Here is an 18248-nt window from a genome sequence, read left to right on the forward strand (position 1 = left end):
ATCTAGTTTCCCATGTAATAGAGTCCCCTCCTTAGAAATCTGTCATTCCCTTCCTTCAGTCCACGTTCATTCCCAGGGCCCCCCGCCCCTTACGTCTCCCCTAGGGGCCCCTCAGAACCACCTCCATGGCCTTCCGCCCCCTCCGCCCAGTGCTGGGTGTGTCTCTGTGGGTGGGGCGGGTCCCTCCTGCCAGGACTGCAAGGTCCTGCTCCCCTCATCCTCCGCCTCCCCTACCCCCTGCCCAGGAAAGCACCGGAAGACCGGCCGGGACGTGGCGGTTAAGGTCATCGACAAACTGCGCTTCCCCACCAAGCAGGAGAGCCAGCTCCGGAACGAAGTGGCCATTCTGCAGGTGACCACTGGGGCCCGGGGTCCAGCGCTTCCCCCCCGAGGAAGGTGCTTCCTCCTCACTTCCTCCTTCCAGGGGCCAACCGGCCGGTTGGGGGGTGGTCAGGGAAGGCTTCCTGGAGGAGGGAATATGCGTGTTGAGACTGAGGGGTGGACCAGGTGTTCTGAGCAGAGGCCCAGCCTGTGCACAGGTCTGGAGGTGAGAGGCAACGTGACATCTTCCAGGCACGTGAAGGCGTCCGGGTTATTAGGTGGCTCATGGGTGGGCGGTGAGGCAGGGAGGCAGCTGGGGCTACACACCGTGGGCTTCTCCTAAGGCAGCGGTTCTCAACCTGTGGGTCGCGACGCCTTTGGCGGTCAAACGACCCTTTCACAGGGGTCGCCTAAGACCATCCTGCATATCAGATATTTACATGATGATTCATAACAGTAGCAACATTACAGTTATGAAGTAGCAACGAAAATAATTTTATGGTTGGGTCACCACATGAGGAACTGTATTTAAAGGGCCAGAAGGTTGAGAACCACTGTCCTAAGGGGACTGGGGAGCCATGGAAGCATCTCCAGCAAGTCAGGGGCAGAGGCAGGGTGGGCGGAAAGGGGTGGGACTAGAGCCCCAGGAGGAGGCTGGGTGGGGACCTGGGTGGGGGAGATGGGGTCAGGCCAGGCCAGAGCTGGGGGAAGAGGGAGGAGGCACAGATTTAAAAGACAGATATACAGAGATTCTTCCCATTTCTCCACCCTCCGCCTGCCTCCCTCCCACCACCCCGGCCTCCACCAGAATTGTGTGATGTAAAGTGCGGTCCTTCTGGACACCTGGGGGTGCAGCCCGGCCGGTCGGAGTGGGCCCGTGGGAAGCCCCTCCCCTCCCCCAGCGACACCCCCGGGAACGAGCTGCTCTTCAGGCACATCCTTCCTCTTGTTTGCCATCCCTCTGCTCCCGTAACTTGTCCTCTGGGGTCCCAGCTCAGGGGTGACCTGGGCCCTGACCTCCCCCCCCCCCCCCACGCCCTCCCTCCCACCCCAGAGTCTGCGGCACCCGGGGATCGTGAACCTGGAGTGCATGTTCGAGACGCCCGAGAAGGTGTTCGTGGTGATGGAGAAGCTGCATGGGGACATGTTGGAGATGATCCTCTCCAGCGAGAAGGGCCGGCTGCCTGAGCGCCTCACCAAGTTCCTCATCACCCAGGTGCGCCCACCCTGCCCCCACCACCTCCCTGCCCGACTCCCACCTGCCCGGGGGCAGCCGTCCCCTGGGAGAGGCCCCCTGTGCCCAGAAGGTCGGGCAGACACTGGGCGGGAGTCACAATAGTGGATAATAGAAAACTCTAACAGACTAATCATAACAACGGGAAAAATAACAGAAATAATCATCTATAATAATAAAAGTATAATATGCAAATCGACCAAACAACCGAACAACAGAAAGACCGTCCGGACGACCATGCTGTGACATGCACTGGCACCAGGCCAGCCAAGGCGGGTGCGATTGGCCGGGGGGCGTGGGGGGGGGGCCCTGCCATCGCCCCACGATCACCCCAAAAAGGGAGGCCCAGCCATCCTCTGTGTGGCAGTCGATCATGGAGGCCCGGCCTTGGGACCTTACCTGAGGGACCCCGAATTGCGAGAGGGGAGAGGGCACAGGCCGGGCTAAGGTGCACTGGACCTCTAGTTGTAAAATAATAGAGTAAAAATAGGACAGAGCATAGAGCAAGCGTAGCAACATAATAGGAAATAAGTAGAAAACAGTAGTCGTCATAAGAGTTATTACTGCAGTCATGCCCCCCAGAGCGACGTGTCAGTCATCAGTGGACCACATACACGACCGTGGTCCCATAAGATTGCCATGGGCTGAAAAGGTCCGACTGCGAGTGACATAAGGCCGTAGCGCCATGCAGGCCCCTCGTGTGGGCCATGCTAGCGTATGAAGGCACAGCACCTGCAGTCATGTATACCGCAGAAGGCGACATGTGTTACTGGTTTATGTGCTGACTATACTACACTTTTTATCATTATTTTAGAGTGCACTTTTTCCTCTTTCTACTTATTAAAAAAGTGTGCTGTGAAACAGTCCGCCGCGTTACCCGGGCAACAGCCTCTTACATCTCATGTTTACCACGTCTTTTCAACACGTCGTTTTTTTTGTTTGTTTGTTTTAATATATTTTATTGATTTGTTACAGAGAGGAAGGGAGAGGGATAGAGTTAGAAACATCGATGAGAGAGAAACATCGGTCAGCTGCCTCCTGCACACCCCCTACTGGGGATGTGCCAGCAACCCAGGTACATGCCCTTGACCGGGATCGAACCCGGGACCCTTCAGTCCCCAGGCCGACGCGCTATCCGCTGAGCCAAACCGGCCAGGGCTTCAGCACACCGTTTTGTCTTGTGTTTGATTTAATCTCAGGTTGTTTTGTACAGTCACATGCTGTAGAGCAGTGGTTCTCAACCTTCTGGTCCTTTAAATACAGTTCCTCATGTTGTGACCCAACCATACAATTATTTTCGTTGCTACTTCATAACTGTCATGTTGCTACTGTTCTGAATCGTCATGTAAATATCTGAAATGCAGGATGGTCTTAGGCGACCCCTGTGAAAGGGTCGTTCGACCGCCAAAGGGGTCGCGGCCCACAGGTTGAGAACCGCTGCTGTAGAGGTTTATAGCCTGTGAGCAGTAGGCTGTACCATGTGGCCTAGGTGTGTAGCGGGCTGTGTGTGTAAGTGCGCTGTGATGTTCCCACAACCACGACATCGCCTCACGACACATTTCTCAGAACACATCCCCGGCGTTCAGCGGAGCATGACTGTATTCAGGTTCAGTGAGGATATAGCAGCAGAACTGCCTGTTTCTCTGAATTGGACTCCATGATGGATATCACCAAATCCCCCAATTGTTGAGCTTGTCACTTGTTTTTTTGTTTGTTTTTTTAAGTATATTTTTGTTGGTTTCAAAGAGGGAGAGAGAGATAGAAACATCAATAATGAGAGAGAATCATTGATTGGCTGCCTCCTGCATTCCCCCCATTGGAGATCGAGCCCACAACCCAGACAGGTGCCCTTGACCAGAATCGAACCCGGGACCCTTCAGTCCACAGGCCGACGCTCTATCCCAGTGATGGTGAACCTTTGAGCTCGGCGTGTCAGCATTTTGAAAAACCCTAACTTAACTCTGGTGCCGTGTCACATATAGAAATTTTTTGATCTTTGCAACCATAGTAAAACAAAGACTTATATTTTTTGATGTTTATTTTATATATTTAAATGCCATTTAACGAAGAAAAATCAACCAAAAAAATGAGTTCGCGTGTCACCTCTGACACGCGTGTCATAGGTTCGCCATCACTGCTCTATCCTTTGAGCCAAACCAGCCAGGGCCATGTCGCTTGTTTTTACTTTCCCACTATTACAAGCAATATTCTGTGAACATCCATCTACAAACAGTACCGGTTTCTGGGGGGAGAATATCAGTAGAACACACTCAAATAGTAGACTTCTGAGTCCGGGGGAACGCGCTTTACATTTCCTTCAACGTGCTGTCCTGTTATCCTCTGAAATCCCTTTCCGCCTTTGCTGTGGCCAGCAGAGCTTGTGGGTGTCTAGTTCCTCTCTCCTTCCTAACCACCGGTCCGGTGGGTGGGGAAATAGTACTTCATGTGGCTTCATTTCATAGTTTGAAAATCATGAGTGAGCGTGACCATATTTTCATGTTTACTGACAACCTGGGTATGTGCCCTGACCGGGAATTGTACCTTTTTTTCAATTGGATTATTCTTATTGAATTGTAAACACTCTTTGTATATGAGGGACTTTGGATCCTCGTCATGGTGTTCGATTCTTTTATCCCAGATTTCTTTCCCCCTGCCTTTCATTCATGGCTTGTATGTGCCAGAGAGAGTGTAACTTGTACGATGTTAAATGTTGCCTTTCGTGGCTTCTGCACTTCACAGCCTTCCGAGAAAGGCCTTCCCATCTGGCTGGTCGCTCACCTGATTCTGGGACATGTTCTCTGTGGGTTGCAAAGTCCCCGGTGCTCTGCTTCTTTACCCAGGCCCAGCGACCTCGCTCTCCCGAGCTGGGTGCCTTTGTCAGGCCGGCCTGCAGGTGGGGACAGAACCCACTGAGGCAGGCTCATCGGACTTTGGGCGGCGAGGGGGCCCTGCTGCCTCCTGCGGCCCAGGCAGTCCCTCTTTCTGGTCATCCATCTCTTCTCTTTCTGTCTGCGCTCTTTCTCTCTCTCTCTCTCTCTGCAGATTTCTGTTTTTCTGCTTCTTGCCTGCCCCACCCAAGTCCTGGGTTCAGCCCTTCACTTGTTTAGGCCTCACAACCACCCTTCGAGGTAGGTATTGCTAGAACCCGCCTTACAGGTGAGGAAATTGAGGTGGAGGGAGGTTCCCGGGACTTGCCCACGGTCACACGGCCAGGTAACGGCCCGGAGAGATTGGAACCGGGATCTATCTGGCTTCCGACCTGCCCTCCTTCCCCCCCTCATTTACTAGAGGTGGGGAAATCACCAAACAAGTGCATGCTGGGACCGCAGCCTCCCTGTCTGTAGCATGAGGAGGCTGGACCTCAGCAGTGGCTTTCAAATAGCTTTTCTGTCCTCAAAAGTCATCCCGCGGGAACAAATATTTACATTCTGAGACAGAAATTACAACTTCATGCTTACATCTCTCTACTTCCTGTGTGTGGTGTTTGTTTCACAGACTCGAGGAAAACCGTGGTTCCTACAGATAAATGCTCACAAATGGTATCAGGGTTTTTTGGTTTTTTTTAAGCAGCTCACTTTGCCACATAGAATACTCTTTTTTTAAAAAATATATTTTATTGATTTTTTACAGAGAGGAAGGGAGAGGGATAGAGAATTAAAAACATCGATCAGGTGCCTCCTGCACACCCCCCACTGGGGATGTGCCCACAACCAAGGTACATGCCCTTGACCGGAATCGAACCCGGGACCCCTCAGTCCGCAGGCCGATGCTCTATCCACTGAGCCAAACCGGTCAGGGCTCTTTTTTCATTTGAGAGAGAGAGAGAGAGAGAGAGAGAGAGAGAGAGAGAGAGAAAGAGGAAGGGGGAGGGAGAGAGAGAAAAAAGAAAAAAAACATGGATATGAGAGAGAAACTGATTGATTGCCTCCTATACATGTCCTGACCGGAATCAAACCCAAACCTGGGTATGTGCCCTGACCGGGAATTGAACCATGACCTCCTGGTTCATAGGGTGACACTGAACCACTGAGCTACGCCGCCCTGGCCAGAATACTCTGCAGTTAACAGATAACAGCAGGAGAGGCTCTATTTGAAACACAGAAATATGTTCAGCAACAGGCCATCACACAAATAATTACCAAGAACAACAATAGTAATAGCTGACATGTAATAGTAATAGCTTGCTCTGTGCCGGACACTGTCCTAAGCACTTTATACGCATCTACTTGTTTAAGCCTCACAGCAACCCATGAGGATGGAACCGCCATCACTCCCATTTTACAGATGGGAAAACTGAGACCCAGAGAGGGAAAGTGACTTGCTCAAGGTCACAAGCTAATAAGTATAGAGCCAGGTTTTCCGCCGGGGAAGACTGCTCTGGCATACTCCCCGCCCCTTAAGAGTCGTACGTTTGGTATATAACTCATGTCGCATTGGTATTGTTTTGAATTCGTTTCATACTGGATGAAAAAAAAGTTGCTTTAATTGAGTCACACAATAGTACCTCCTGGAAAGCCACTGCTGTGTTTAGCTCCTTTTTAGCAAGAGCTCACCACGTGCCAGAGGCTCTCGGGGTCTTCCCAGAACCACCGCCCAGTTCAGCCTTTTCTAGAGCCACGTGTCCAACTCCTATCTCAGGCGTAAATGGTCCTGGGCTCTGAGATTTTCCTTGGGTGTTCCCATGCCCCCGTTGGCCCCAGCGGGCATCCTTAGGGGCGCAGAGAAGGGCGTGGATGGGGTTTGGAGGGCGGCTGCTGACGGCAGCATCTGGGCAGGCACCTGTCCTCCTGTCTGACCGGCTCCCTCTCTCCTCAGATCCTGGTGGCTTTGAGACACCTGCACTTCAAGAACATTGTCCACTGTGACTTGAAACCAGAGAACGTGTTGCTGGCATCAGCCGACCCGTTTCCCCAGGTCAGTGACGTCCCCTGAATTTGGGAGTCCAGCCCACGCGGGTGGCAGGTGGGGATGTCTTGTATTAATCGAGATAACCATGGCTAAAATAGAGGCTTGTTTCTCACTCAAGTAGGGTCCAGCATAAGCATTCTGGGGCTGAGAAAGTAAGTCCCATGGTGCTGGAGGCCACGGCGGGGCTGTCTTGTTGTTCTGCCCTCTCGGTGGCATTGCCTGGTCTTCGGGGTCCGTAATGACCGCATGATATGTGAGAAGCTAATAGGGAGGGGAGGAGGACAGACACAGGGTAGAGGAAATGGACACACCCCTTTCCTTCTCTAAGGTCATACCTGGAAATTGCATATATCACTTCTCCTCACCTCCCATTGGCCAGGACTTGATCACATGATCATGGCTGGATGCAAGGGAGGCTGGGAAATATAGTCTATTCTGTGTAACCATGTGGGATTTTTTTCAATTGAGGATTTTTTAAAATATATATATTTTTTATTTCAGAGAGGAAGGGAGAAGGAGAGAGAGGTAGAAACATCAATGATGAGAGAGAATCATTGATTGACTGCCTCCTGCACATCCCATTACTGGGGATCGAGCCTGCAACCTGGGCATGTGCCCTGACCAGAATCGAACCTGGGACCCTTCAGTCCACAGGCCAATGCTCTATCCACTGAGCCAAACCAGCTAGGGTAGGGTTTTTATTATTATTTTTAATTGGTTTCCAAATATTTTGGGGTTTTTTTCTCTCTCTTTCATTAATTCTCAGCTGAGGATATGTTTTTTATTGATTCTAGAAATAAAGGAAGGGAGAGGGAGAGAGAAACATCAATGTGAGAGAGAAACATTGATCAGTTGCCTCATGCACACGCCTCAACCAGGGATGGGACCCACAACCTGGGGATGTGCCCTGACTGGGAGTCGAACCCATGACCCTTCAGTGCACAGAGGATACTCTAACCATGGAGCAACACCAGCCAGGGCTATTTTCTCTTAAAAATTTTTTTCTTTATTGAGGTATCATTGACATACATTACGTTAGTTTTGGGTGTATAACATGATGATTCAATATTTTTACATATTGTGAAATGTTCACCACAAATCTAGATAACATCAGTCACCGTACAAAGTTTCAGAATTATTTTTTCTTCTGACGGGACCGTGTAAGATTTATTCTTCTTAGCAACTTTCAACACGCAATTCCATATTATTAAGCACCGTCATCAGGCTGTACATTACATCCCTGGGACTTATTTATCTTCTTCCTGGAAGCTTATACCTTTTGACTCTCTTCACTAAGGTTTTTACTATTAGGAGGAGAAGCAGAGAACAAATATTGGGAGTGATGGTGATTTCTTCTGTGAGTCTGTTAAGAAAACAGTTTTTACGACCCTCTGACTGACTAGGTGATGAGAACTCCCTTAGGGGCAGAGCCAGACTCGGCAGGGGTGACGATTGTAACAGCCCCGACGTATTGAGAACCTATTACGTTTAAGGCCTTTAGTTGTCCTTTCTCATTTAGCCCTTCCACATCCCTGTGCAGCTTTTGCTTTATTATCTATGTTTTACAATTATTTAGGTAATTTCATTTCAAAAGCTAAAGGTTCGCCCGGCCGGTGTGGCCCAGTGGTTGAGCGTCAACCCATGAACCAGGAGGTCACAGTTTGATTCCCGGTCAGGGCACATGCCCGGGGTTGTGGGCTCGATCCCAACAGAGGGCGATGATTCTCTCTCATCATTGATGTCTCTCTCTCTCTCTCTCTCTCTCCCTCTCCCTTCCTCTCTCTAAAATCAATAAAACAACAAGCATAACTTCAGAAGCAGAGGTTCCGTCTAGTCAACTAAAACTTATCGTGTGCCTGCTGTGGGCCAGGTTCCACGTTGGGACGTTAGGGTCTGTGGTAAACAAAGACATGCCCATCTCTGTGCCCCGAAAACACCCGTCTTTAGCAGTGGTTTTTGTCTGGGGGCGATTCTGCCCCCAGGGGACATCTGACAATCTTGGAGGCATTTTTGGTTGCACAACCGTTGGAGGCGAGGGTTGCTATTGGCAACTAGGGATGCTGCTAAACATCCGACAGTGCACAGAACAGCCCCATAACTGAGGATTATCTTGCCCTAAATGTCAATGGTGACAAGCTTGATTTTGAGTAATAGTATCTCCTGGAAATAAAATATGAACCATATTTATCACTTTATATTTTCTAGTAGACATATTAAAAAGAAAGAAAAAGTAAAAAGAAACGGACAAAATAAAATTTTTTAAATTAAATTAACTAATTAATTTTAATTCTCACCCAAGGATATGTTTCCACTGATTTTCATTTTATTTTTTAAATATATTTTTATTGATTTCACAGAGGTAGGAAGTGGGAGAGAGAGATAGAAACATCAAGGATGAGAGAAAATCATTGATCGGCTGCCTTCTACTTGCCCCACCCTGGGGACCAAGCCAGGCATGTGCCCTGACTGGAATCCAACCCTGACTTCCTGGTTCATAGGTCGATGCTCAACCACTGAGCCATGCCGGCCGGGCTCCATTGATTTTTAGAGAGAGAGAAAGGGAGGTGGAGAGAAACACCAATAGGAGAGAAAGATTGATTGTTTGCGTCCCATATGCCTCCGACCTGGATCGAAACCCAGGCACATACCCTGACCTGGAATTGAACCCTCAACCCTTCAGTGCACGGAACAACGCTCAACCAACCGAGCCACACTGGCCAGGGCTAAATTTTAATAATACACTTTATCCTACTACACCCAAATAGTATTTTAACAGGTAAGCAACATAAAAGTTATTAATAAAATATTCTTTCTTTTTATACTAAGTCTTCAAAATCTGGTGTGTATTTTAAACACTTATAGCACATCTTAATTCAGATGTTTCGCTATTATCGTAAATACCTGATTTATATTTCGGTTTCATAAAATTAACAGTTAGAAATAAGTTTGGCCCTAGCTAGTTTGGCTCAGTGGATAGAGCCTTGGCCTACGGACTGAAGGGTCCTGGGTTTGATTCCAGTAAAGGGCACATGCCTGGGTTGCAGGCTCCATCCCTGGTAGGGGGCGTGCAGGAGGCAGCCGGTCAATGATTCTCTCTCATCATTGATGTTTCTATCTCTCTCTCTCCCTCTCCCTTCCTCTCTGCAATCAATAAAAATATTTTTTTAAAAAAGAAATAAGTTTGGCATGCCCACATAGTTACAAACATATTTAAAAGTTTTCCAATAACTAAATTTAGGATCTGTTTTTAAACAAATTCATTAAAAATTAAATAAATTTGATCTGAGCGAAAGAGAGAAACGTCAATTTGTTGTCCCTCTTATTTATGCATTACTTGGTTGATTCTTCTATGTGCCCTGACCTGTAATTGAACCTGTAACCTTGGCATATCCGGACAATGCTCTAACCCAGTGGTCGGCAAACTCATTAGTCAACAGAGCCAAATATCAACAGTACAAAGATTGAAATTTCTTTTGAGAGCCAAATTTTTTAAACTTAAACTATATATAGGTAGGTACATTGTGATTAACTTTATTAGGGTGCTCCTAAGGCTTAGGAAGAGCCACACTCAAGGGGCCAAAGAGCCGCATGTGGCTCGCGAGCTGCAGTTTGCTGACCACGGCAACCAACTGAACTGCCTGGCGAGGGCCGAAAATTAAATAAAATTTAAAAATCAGTTCTTTACTTGTACTTGCGACACTTCAAGGGCTCAGCAGCCACGTGTGGCCAGTGGCCATCGTATCAGACAGTGCAGCTCACAGAGGGAAGAGCAACGTTGATCAAATTGTCACAAAAATGTACTGGTATCTGTGATGAGTTCTGTAACATGGATCGTTGAGCTCAGACAGCCAGGAGATGGACAGCCCAGCTGGAGGTCAGAGAAAACCTCTCTGAAGAAAGAGTAGGCGTTCCTGTTCCAGCGGACAGTGCTGCAGGCATAGGGAATGGCCTGTTCAAGTCCTGTGGTGGGAAATCTGTATTTTTGTGCAGTTTTTTGTGTGTGTGGGGGGGGTTTCTTTTCTTTCTTTCTTTTTTTTTTTTTTTACAGAGAGAAAGGGAGAGAGATAGAGAGTTAGAAACATCGATGAGAGAGAAACATCGATCAGCTGCCTCCTGCACGCCCCCTAACTGGGGATGTGCCCGCAACCCAGGTACATGCCCTTGACCGGAATCGAACCTGGGACCCCTGAGTCCTCAGGCCGACGCTCTATCTGCTGAGCCAAACCGGTCAGGGCTGTGGAGTTTCTTTTTAACAGCTTTATTGAGATATAATTCATATACTTACAGCTCACCCATTTGAAGAGTACCGTTCAGTGACTTTCAGTGTATTCACAGACTCGTACAACCGTCACCACCATCACTTTTGTAACGTGTTCACCAGTGGGTTTGCCTATTCTGGACATTTTATGTCACTGAAATCTACAACAGTATCATGTGTGGTCCTCTGTGACTGGCCTCTTTCACTTCATTCACAGTTTCAAGGTTATTTATTTTTAGGGCCGACTGATACTCCATTGTAAGATCTGTAGCAAGGGGTGGATGGGAGAAAAGGACGAGGTTTCTAAGTTCTGCGGGAAAGGGAGAGGACCTTAGGAGAGAGTGGGATGGCTGTCACGTTTCGATCCAGGTCAGGCTTGGGGTGTGGCTGCTTTTGAAGGCACCAGAGGCTTGGGCGCCAAGGATTTGGGGCTTTATCTGAAGAGCGGTAGTAAGCCAGGGGAGGATTCTGAGCGGGGGGAGGGGCAATGCATGAACAGAGCTGGTGCTGCCAGGGGCTGTAGGCAGCACAGCGGGACCCCAGGCTGCCTCCACCACCCAGGGGAAGCTAGGCACATTCCTGTTACTATCTGCTTTTTTTTTTTTTTTTTTTAAATATATTTTATTGATTTTTTACAGAGAGGAAGGGAGAGGGATAGAGAGTTAGAAACATCGATGAGAGAGAAACATCGATCAGCTGCCTCCTGCACATCTCCTCCTGGGGATACGCCCACAACCAAGGTACATGCCCTTGACCGGAATCGAACCTGGGACCCTTCAGTCCGCAGGCCGACGCTCTATCCACTGAGCCAAACCGGTTTTGGCTACTATCTGCTTTAAAAAAAATATATATATATATGTTTTTATTGATTTTTTAGAGAGAGAGTAAGGGAGAGGGATAGAGAAATAGAAACATTCAGCTGCTTCCTGCATGCCCCCCACTGGGGACCAAGCCTGCAACCCAGGCATGGGCCCTGACCAGGAATCAAACCGGCGACCTCCTGGTTCCTGGGTCAATACTCAACCGCTGAGCCCTAGCCACTTTGGCTCAGTGGATAGAGCACTGGCCTGCAGACTGAAGGGTCCCGGGTTCGATTTCAGTCAAGGGCACATGCCCGGGTTGTGGTCTTGATCCCCAGTAGGGGGCGTGCAGGAGGCAGCCGATCCATGATTCTCTCTCATCATTGATGTTTCTATCTCCCTCTCCCTCTTCCTTCCTCTCTGAAATCAATAAAAATATATTTAAAAAAAAATACTCAACCGCTGAGCCACACCGGCCGGGCACCTGTTACTGTCTGGATACTGCGGTCGGTAGCGTACCTGCCCAGTCCCATTGAATCCCTGGCAAGTGGTAGAGGAAGCTGCAATTAACAGCCCAATTCAGATAACATCCCAACACAGGTGACAAAACCGGCTGCGGACAGTTAGGTCCCTCTCCGGGGATCGCCGAGCACACTCGGCCCCGCACCGCTCCCAACGCGGGGCGTGCGTCCGCCCTCTCAGTCCCCGCAGCCGCCTCTCAGGTGGGGACCCTGAGCACCCCCATCGTGCAAACGAGAGGACGGGCACGTGGAGGTTCGCCAGGCCTGTCCCCGTGACAGGCAGTGGCAGGCAGCGCTGGTTGAGCTCCCCCTGCGAGCCGGGCGTCTCTTGTCCGTGAGCTTCAGATGGATTAACTCGGGGAACCCTCATGGCAGCCCGTGAGGTCGGCGCTGGTATCGCCTCCTCCTCAGACAGATGAGGAAACCGAGGCACGGAGAGCGGAGGTCACTTGTCTAGAACAGAGCAGAGGAGCCTGGATTCAAACTAGTCTTCGCCAGTCCCCGGAATGCCGCGATGGGGAGACCCTGGGCGGGGCGCAGCCTGAACCCCCTTCCGCCCCGGCAGGTGAAGCTGTGCGACTTCGGCTTCGCGCGCATCATCGGCGAGAAGTCCTTCCGCCGCTCGGTGGTGGGCACGCCCGCCTACCTGGCGCCCGAGGTGCTGCTCAACCAGGGCTACAACCGCTCGCTGGACATGTGGTCCGTGGGCGTGATCATGTACGTCAGCCTCAGCGGGACGTTCCCCTTCAACGAGGACGAGGACATCAACGACCAGATCCAGAACGCAGCCTTCATGTACCCGGCGTGTCCCTGGAGCCACATCTCGGCGGGAGGTGTGTGGGGGCCGGCGAGGGGCGGGCCGCGGAGGGCTGGGCGGGGCGAGTGGGCGGAGCCACGAGGGGTGGGCTCTGAAACAGCCTGGAGCCCTGGGGGTGGAGCCAGCCATGGGGGTGGGGCCATGGGGGTGGAGCCAGCCATGGGGTGGGGCCATGGGGGGAGCTTAGTCGTGGGGTGGGGCAATTGGGGGTGGGGCCTGGCCATGGGGTGGGGCCATGGGGGTGGAGCCTAATCATGGGGTGGGGCTTGGGGGTGGAGCCGGGCCATGGGTTGGGTTGGGACCTGGCCATGGGGTGGAGCTTAGCTGTAGGGTGGGCCATGGGATGGGGCCTGGCCATGGGGTGGGGCCATGGGGTGGAGCCTGGCCAGGGGGTGCGGCCTAGCCTTGCGTTGGGGCCTTGTGGCTGAAGACTAGCCATGGGGTGGAGCCTTGGGGTAGGATCTTTAAACTATAATGCGCCCTGGACCCAGAACTTTGGGGCAGGGACTCAGGCCCCAGACTCAGGCCTAGACTAGGTTATGTGGGTTGGAAACAGTGCCAGAAGCGCTAAGACAGACCCTTGGTGCCTTGGGGGCTAAGCTAGGCGTGGCCAGTCTGGGACCAGACCAGGAGGGACTGGACCTGAGGAAGCCGAAGGGCTGGGGTGCCAGGAGAAGAGACAGATCCTCCCAGGGTGTTAGCTAGGGCCTGTAGTCTTTGCGGTTATGACCCTGAAAAGGTTAGCCCTGCAAAAGTGGGAGGGGGGGAGGGGGAGGCGCAGGGGACAGGCTTGAGGAACAGGGCTTGGCTAATTTGCGGTGTGCTGGGGTGGACTAGGGATTGGGGGCTGGGGCGGGCCCAGTGAGAGGGGGAGCTGGTTTAGGGGTGTGGCTAGAGGAGGGCTGGGCCATGGAGGGTCTCTGAAGCTGCCTGCGGAAGCAGCACCAGCCTAGAGACCAGTCACACCTGGGACCTGGGAGCCACGGGGTGGCCAGGAGAGGGGAGTCGACCAAGGCGGGCCTTAGATATCTGCAGCAGGCGCTTCGCTGTGGCGGCCAGGCAGTGGCGCTGGGCCTTGCGACTTGGGCCGCTGCCTTGGAGACTTGCCTGGGAAAGTTAAGTCCTGGTGCCCCCAACTTTGGGGTCTTGTCGGGTGTGGGGGTAGGGCAAGGGCGGGGCTACCAGAAGAAGCCCTAAATAAGTTAGAACAAGGGTCAGGTCCTGTCGCCCGAGCTCAGGACAGAGGGAGTATGGGAGGAAGGTGAAGAAGACAATTATTTATTCTCAACGATTTGTTCAACAAGGACATGTTGAGTGCCTACTATGTGCCTGATTCGGACTGTCCTAAATTCTGGGAATACTGAGATGATTCGGAGAGAAAGGGTCATGGGGAGAGAAGGTTGAGTGGTCTGTGAACAGTGGGAGGGGTGTGACCTCATGGAGCAGGCAGAGAGGGGGTGACTGGAGGGTTACTCAGTGCAGCTGAAAAGAGTGGGCGGTGGGCCTGAGAGCGGTAAGCCCTAAACGGTGAGAATGAGAACTCCTTGAGACCTGGAGTGATCCCGGAGGGCCTCAGAAGTCGCCCAGTCAGCCGTGTGCGTGAGTGAATTTGAATGGGCGGATGTGCGTGAGGGAGCCTGTGGTGCTGACCGGAGCAGAGGCCCGTGTGGACAAGGCCTGCACTCAGAGGGGCTCACACAGTGAGGCCTTTGTCCTTCAGGCTTGGGATCAAGGAGAGAGCCTCGGACAAGTGCTGGCTTGTCTTGAATGCCTGGTACTTGCGAACCCCGCTTTTCATAGAGAACAGGCCCTGGTCTCTGGGCTCCGCAGGAAACCAGTGACCATGACCATCTACTAACACTGTTTATTTTCATTTGCTGATTGCGGACGTGCAAGTGATCTTTGGATTTCCATTGACCAGGCTGATGTGAAGTTTCCATTTTATATAAATTAATTTTATATAAAATTATAAAGTGAAGTGATTTACAAAACTATCGATTTTTACTTAGGTTAAATACATGGTTCAAAACTTTTAAATATGCAAAAGGGTCTGCAGTGAAAATTCTCCCTCCTTTGTCTGCCATTCTCCCCAAAGGCAGTGGCTATTGCAAGTCTCTTTTATAGTATATATGCAAATATGTGGACATATATTCTCTTATTTCCCCTTTTTACACAGATGGCAGCATATGTGTTGTTTTTCTTTTTTTAAAATATATTTTATTGATTTTAGAGAGGAAAGGGGAGGGGGAGAGAGAAACATCAATGATGAGAGAGAATCATTGATTGGCTGCCTCCTGCACGCCCCCCACTGGGGATCGAGCCCACAACCCAGGCATGTGCCCTTGGCCGGAATCAAACCCGAGACTCCTCAGTCCACAGGCCGATGCTCTATCCATTGAGCCAAACCAGCTAGGGCATTGTTTTTCTTTTTAAAAAAAATATATTTTATTGATTTCAGAGAGGGAGAGAGAGAAACATTAATGATGAGAGAGAATCATTGATCGGCTGCCTCCTGCACACCCCATGCTGGGGACCAAGCCTACAACTTGGGCATGTGCCCTGCCGGAATCGAACCCCGGACCCTTCAGTCCGCAGGCCGATGCTCTATCCACTGAGCCACGCCGGCCTGGCAATACGTGCTGTTTTTCAACTTGCTTTATCCACTTCACATTATATCTTGGACAAATGAATTGGCCTAAAGAAAAATATGAAGTGAAGAATAGTACAGAGGTACCTGTATCTGACTGTGTATGACAGAATTTATGAAGGTGACATAGGAGTGGGGAATCCGAGGTAGAGACTTGGAGTGTGTGTGTACCACATGTGTACGGCGGAAACACATTTGTGATTTAATGAGGAAACGGGTGGGTGAGGATTGGTGCAGGTGAGGCCCTGCGCCACCTGGGCCAGAGCCAAAGGAAGGTCTGGGTGGGCAGCAGGTGGGCCGGTGGCCTGTTGGCCCTCACCCCGCAGGGCTTGACTGTCGGTCTCCTCCCTCAGCCATTGACCTCATCAACAACCTGCTGCAGGTGAAGATGCGCAAGCGCTACAGTGTGGACAAGTCTCTCAGCCACCCGTGGTTACAGGTGATGCGGGGGGCGGGGCTGGAGCTAGATTTCTTATTGGCCGCGCCGGTAGCGAGGGGTGTGGCATATTACGGTGGGTAAGGAACGGGGCTGGGCCGCCCATTGGCTGGGCTGTGGGGTAGAGCTAGATCTCTATTGGCTGCGCAGGCTGTGGGGGTGTGGCCTAACTCTCCTAGGTAACTGGCCCCGCGTTGCTAACCCCTGTGTTCCCGGGCGCAGGAGTACCAGACCTGGCTGGACCTCCGAGAGCTGGAGGGGAAGATGGGCGAGCGGTACATCACTCACGAGAGCGACGATGCGCGCTGGGAACAGTTCGTGGCGGAGCACCCGCTGCCCGGGCCGGGGCTGCCCACCGACATGGAGCTCGGGGGGGCCCTGCCCCCGCAGGATCACGAGATGCAGGGGCTGGCCCAGCGCATCAGCGTCCTCTGAGGCCCCGCGCCCGTGCCCTGCTGCCTCCGGACACTGACCTCCCGCCCTCCCCTCGGGAAGCGGCCCTCCTCACCTTCCCGGCGAAGGACTGAGTCTAGGAGAAGCGACTCCTGCCCCAACTGGATGGGACACGCCCCGGGGAGGAGCCTGGCGGGGATGCGGGCGGGGGTGGGGGTTGAGGGGGGGTTGTTTCCAAAGTTCATTCCCCAACAATTAAAACGGACTCATCTCTGGCCCCCTGGCCGCGGCCTCTGGCCACAACTCTGCTATCGTGGGTCTGTTGTTCACCTGGAAGGAGGGCTGTCTGAAAAGGAGGGGGTGGGAGAGGTGGAGGGGAGGGGGCAGAGGGGGGGAGGTTTGGAAGGAGGGCTAATGATGGGTAATATAGAGGGAGGATTGTCAGGAGGGGAGACTAGGAGGGGGAAGGTGTGGAGGTGGCATAAGGAGGAGAGGGGAGAGCAATAGACGAAGAGTTAGAAATCCCCGGCCGGTGGCGTGGCTCAGTGGTTGAGCATAGACCTATGAACCAGGAGGTCACCCTTCAGTTCCTGGGTCGATCACCTGAGTGGAGCGTGCAGGAGGCAGCCGATCAGTAATTCTCTCTCCTTCTTCCTTCCTCTCTGAAATCAATAAAAATATATTTTAAAAACGAGTTAGAAATGGAGGAGAGATGGAAGGAATATGACTGGAGGGGGAGAATGGATAGAGGAGTTAAGTATTTAGAGAAAAGCAAGTAATCGCATGGCTTGTTTCATGCATTTTATATTTGGTGTTGTCATGACTAATCACAACTATTAATAAGGACAACGCAGTTAGCAGAGGTCTGGCACACAATATTTTTTCTTTTAAATTGATGTGATGACTTCTCCACACTGCATGTGCTCATTCTCTGGTTCCTCCATTTGTCACACTGTGCAGGGTGATTGGTGCTGGGGACATGGGTTTGTTGGTGACCGAGACACCCCAGGCCCTGCCCTTGGGGATTCACCATCCAGTGGGGAGACAATCCTGTGCCCAGGCAGTAATGGCCCAGAGAGGGCAGGGCTGGGAGGGGGAGCCCAGGAGGGTAGGGCAGCCTACAGGGAGCCTGGGGGTCAGGGAGGACCAGTCTTCTGAGCTGGCGTTTAGGCCCCGAGGTTGTGAGCGGAGGGAACATCTCTCCACCTTTGACCCCTGCCCTCCAGTTCCCCACTTGCTCCCACAGCCGAGGGCGAGTGATGTGATACAGGGGCATGCACCTGGACACGTTCTCTCCACCTTGGCCACACTCAGGCTTATATACCTTCGTTAGAGGCTTGTCCTGCGCCCCTGTAGGACCATCAGAGTTTAGCAGCCGATTTAAGCCCGTCAGCGCCTGGAGCTTGCTCTGCATATCCTCCCTGTTTATATCAACTAGTCCATCTGCCGGCCCGGGTTCCGGAGCTGCAGCTCTTTGATCTGAGAAAGCTAAGGGAGCCTTAGTCCATGAGGATCTCCAGATGAACCAGAACACCTCTGAGACGTAACCCAAGCTCACACAAGTGGGGATTGTCTCTTAGACTCCATCCTGAGGGCCTCTCCCTCTACAGCTGGCCTACGATCCAGGAGTGTAAGCAGTAGAGGGACAAAGCCATCTCCAAGGGTAGACCCCGGCTGGGAAATGTATGGAAGACTTACTCAGGCCTGATCCTTAACAGTTCTGTCTTGGCCAGTAGGTTTAAAATTCTGAGACCAGAATTAGAGACATGAAAAAAAAACAACGTTGTCCTAGCCCAGTGGTCGGCAAACTGCAGCTCCCGAGCCACATGCGGCTCTTTGGCCCCTTGAGTGTGGCTCTTCCACAAAATACCGACTTCTGCGCATGGGCCACGAAGTTTCAATCGCACTGTACG

At 51.7% G+C, this 18248-nt stretch overlaps 1 protein-coding gene across 2 annotated transcripts in view; it reads left to right on the forward strand.

Annotated features, from left to right (window-relative positions):
- PRKD2 (protein kinase D2) overlaps window positions 1–16527 on the forward strand; it is a 36193-nt gene extending 19666 nt beyond the window's left edge. For both annotated transcript variants that reach the window (XM_070401895.1, XM_070401894.1), the window contains exons 14-19: window positions 246–352; window positions 1376–1537; window positions 6371–6469; window positions 12608–12875; window positions 15860–15945; window positions 16165–16527. In XM_070401895.1, the coding sequence (XP_070257996.1) occupies window positions 246–352; window positions 1376–1537; window positions 6371–6469; window positions 12608–12875; window positions 15860–15945; window positions 16165–16377 (935 nt within the window). In that variant the 3' untranslated portion in view covers window positions 16378–16527. The remainder of the gene's footprint in view (window positions 1–245; window positions 353–1375; window positions 1538–6370; window positions 6470–12607; window positions 12876–15859; window positions 15946–16164) is intronic.
- The last annotated feature ends 1721 nt before the right edge of the window (window positions 16528–18248 follow it).

Source organism: Myotis yumanensis, unplaced genomic scaffold, assembly GCF_028538775.1.
Source record: "Myotis yumanensis isolate MYYU_CA2020_CCGP unplaced genomic scaffold, mMyoYum1.0.hap1 SCAF_23, whole genome shotgun sequence".
NCBI lineage: Eukaryota > Metazoa > Chordata > Mammalia > Chiroptera > Vespertilionidae > Myotis > Myotis yumanensis.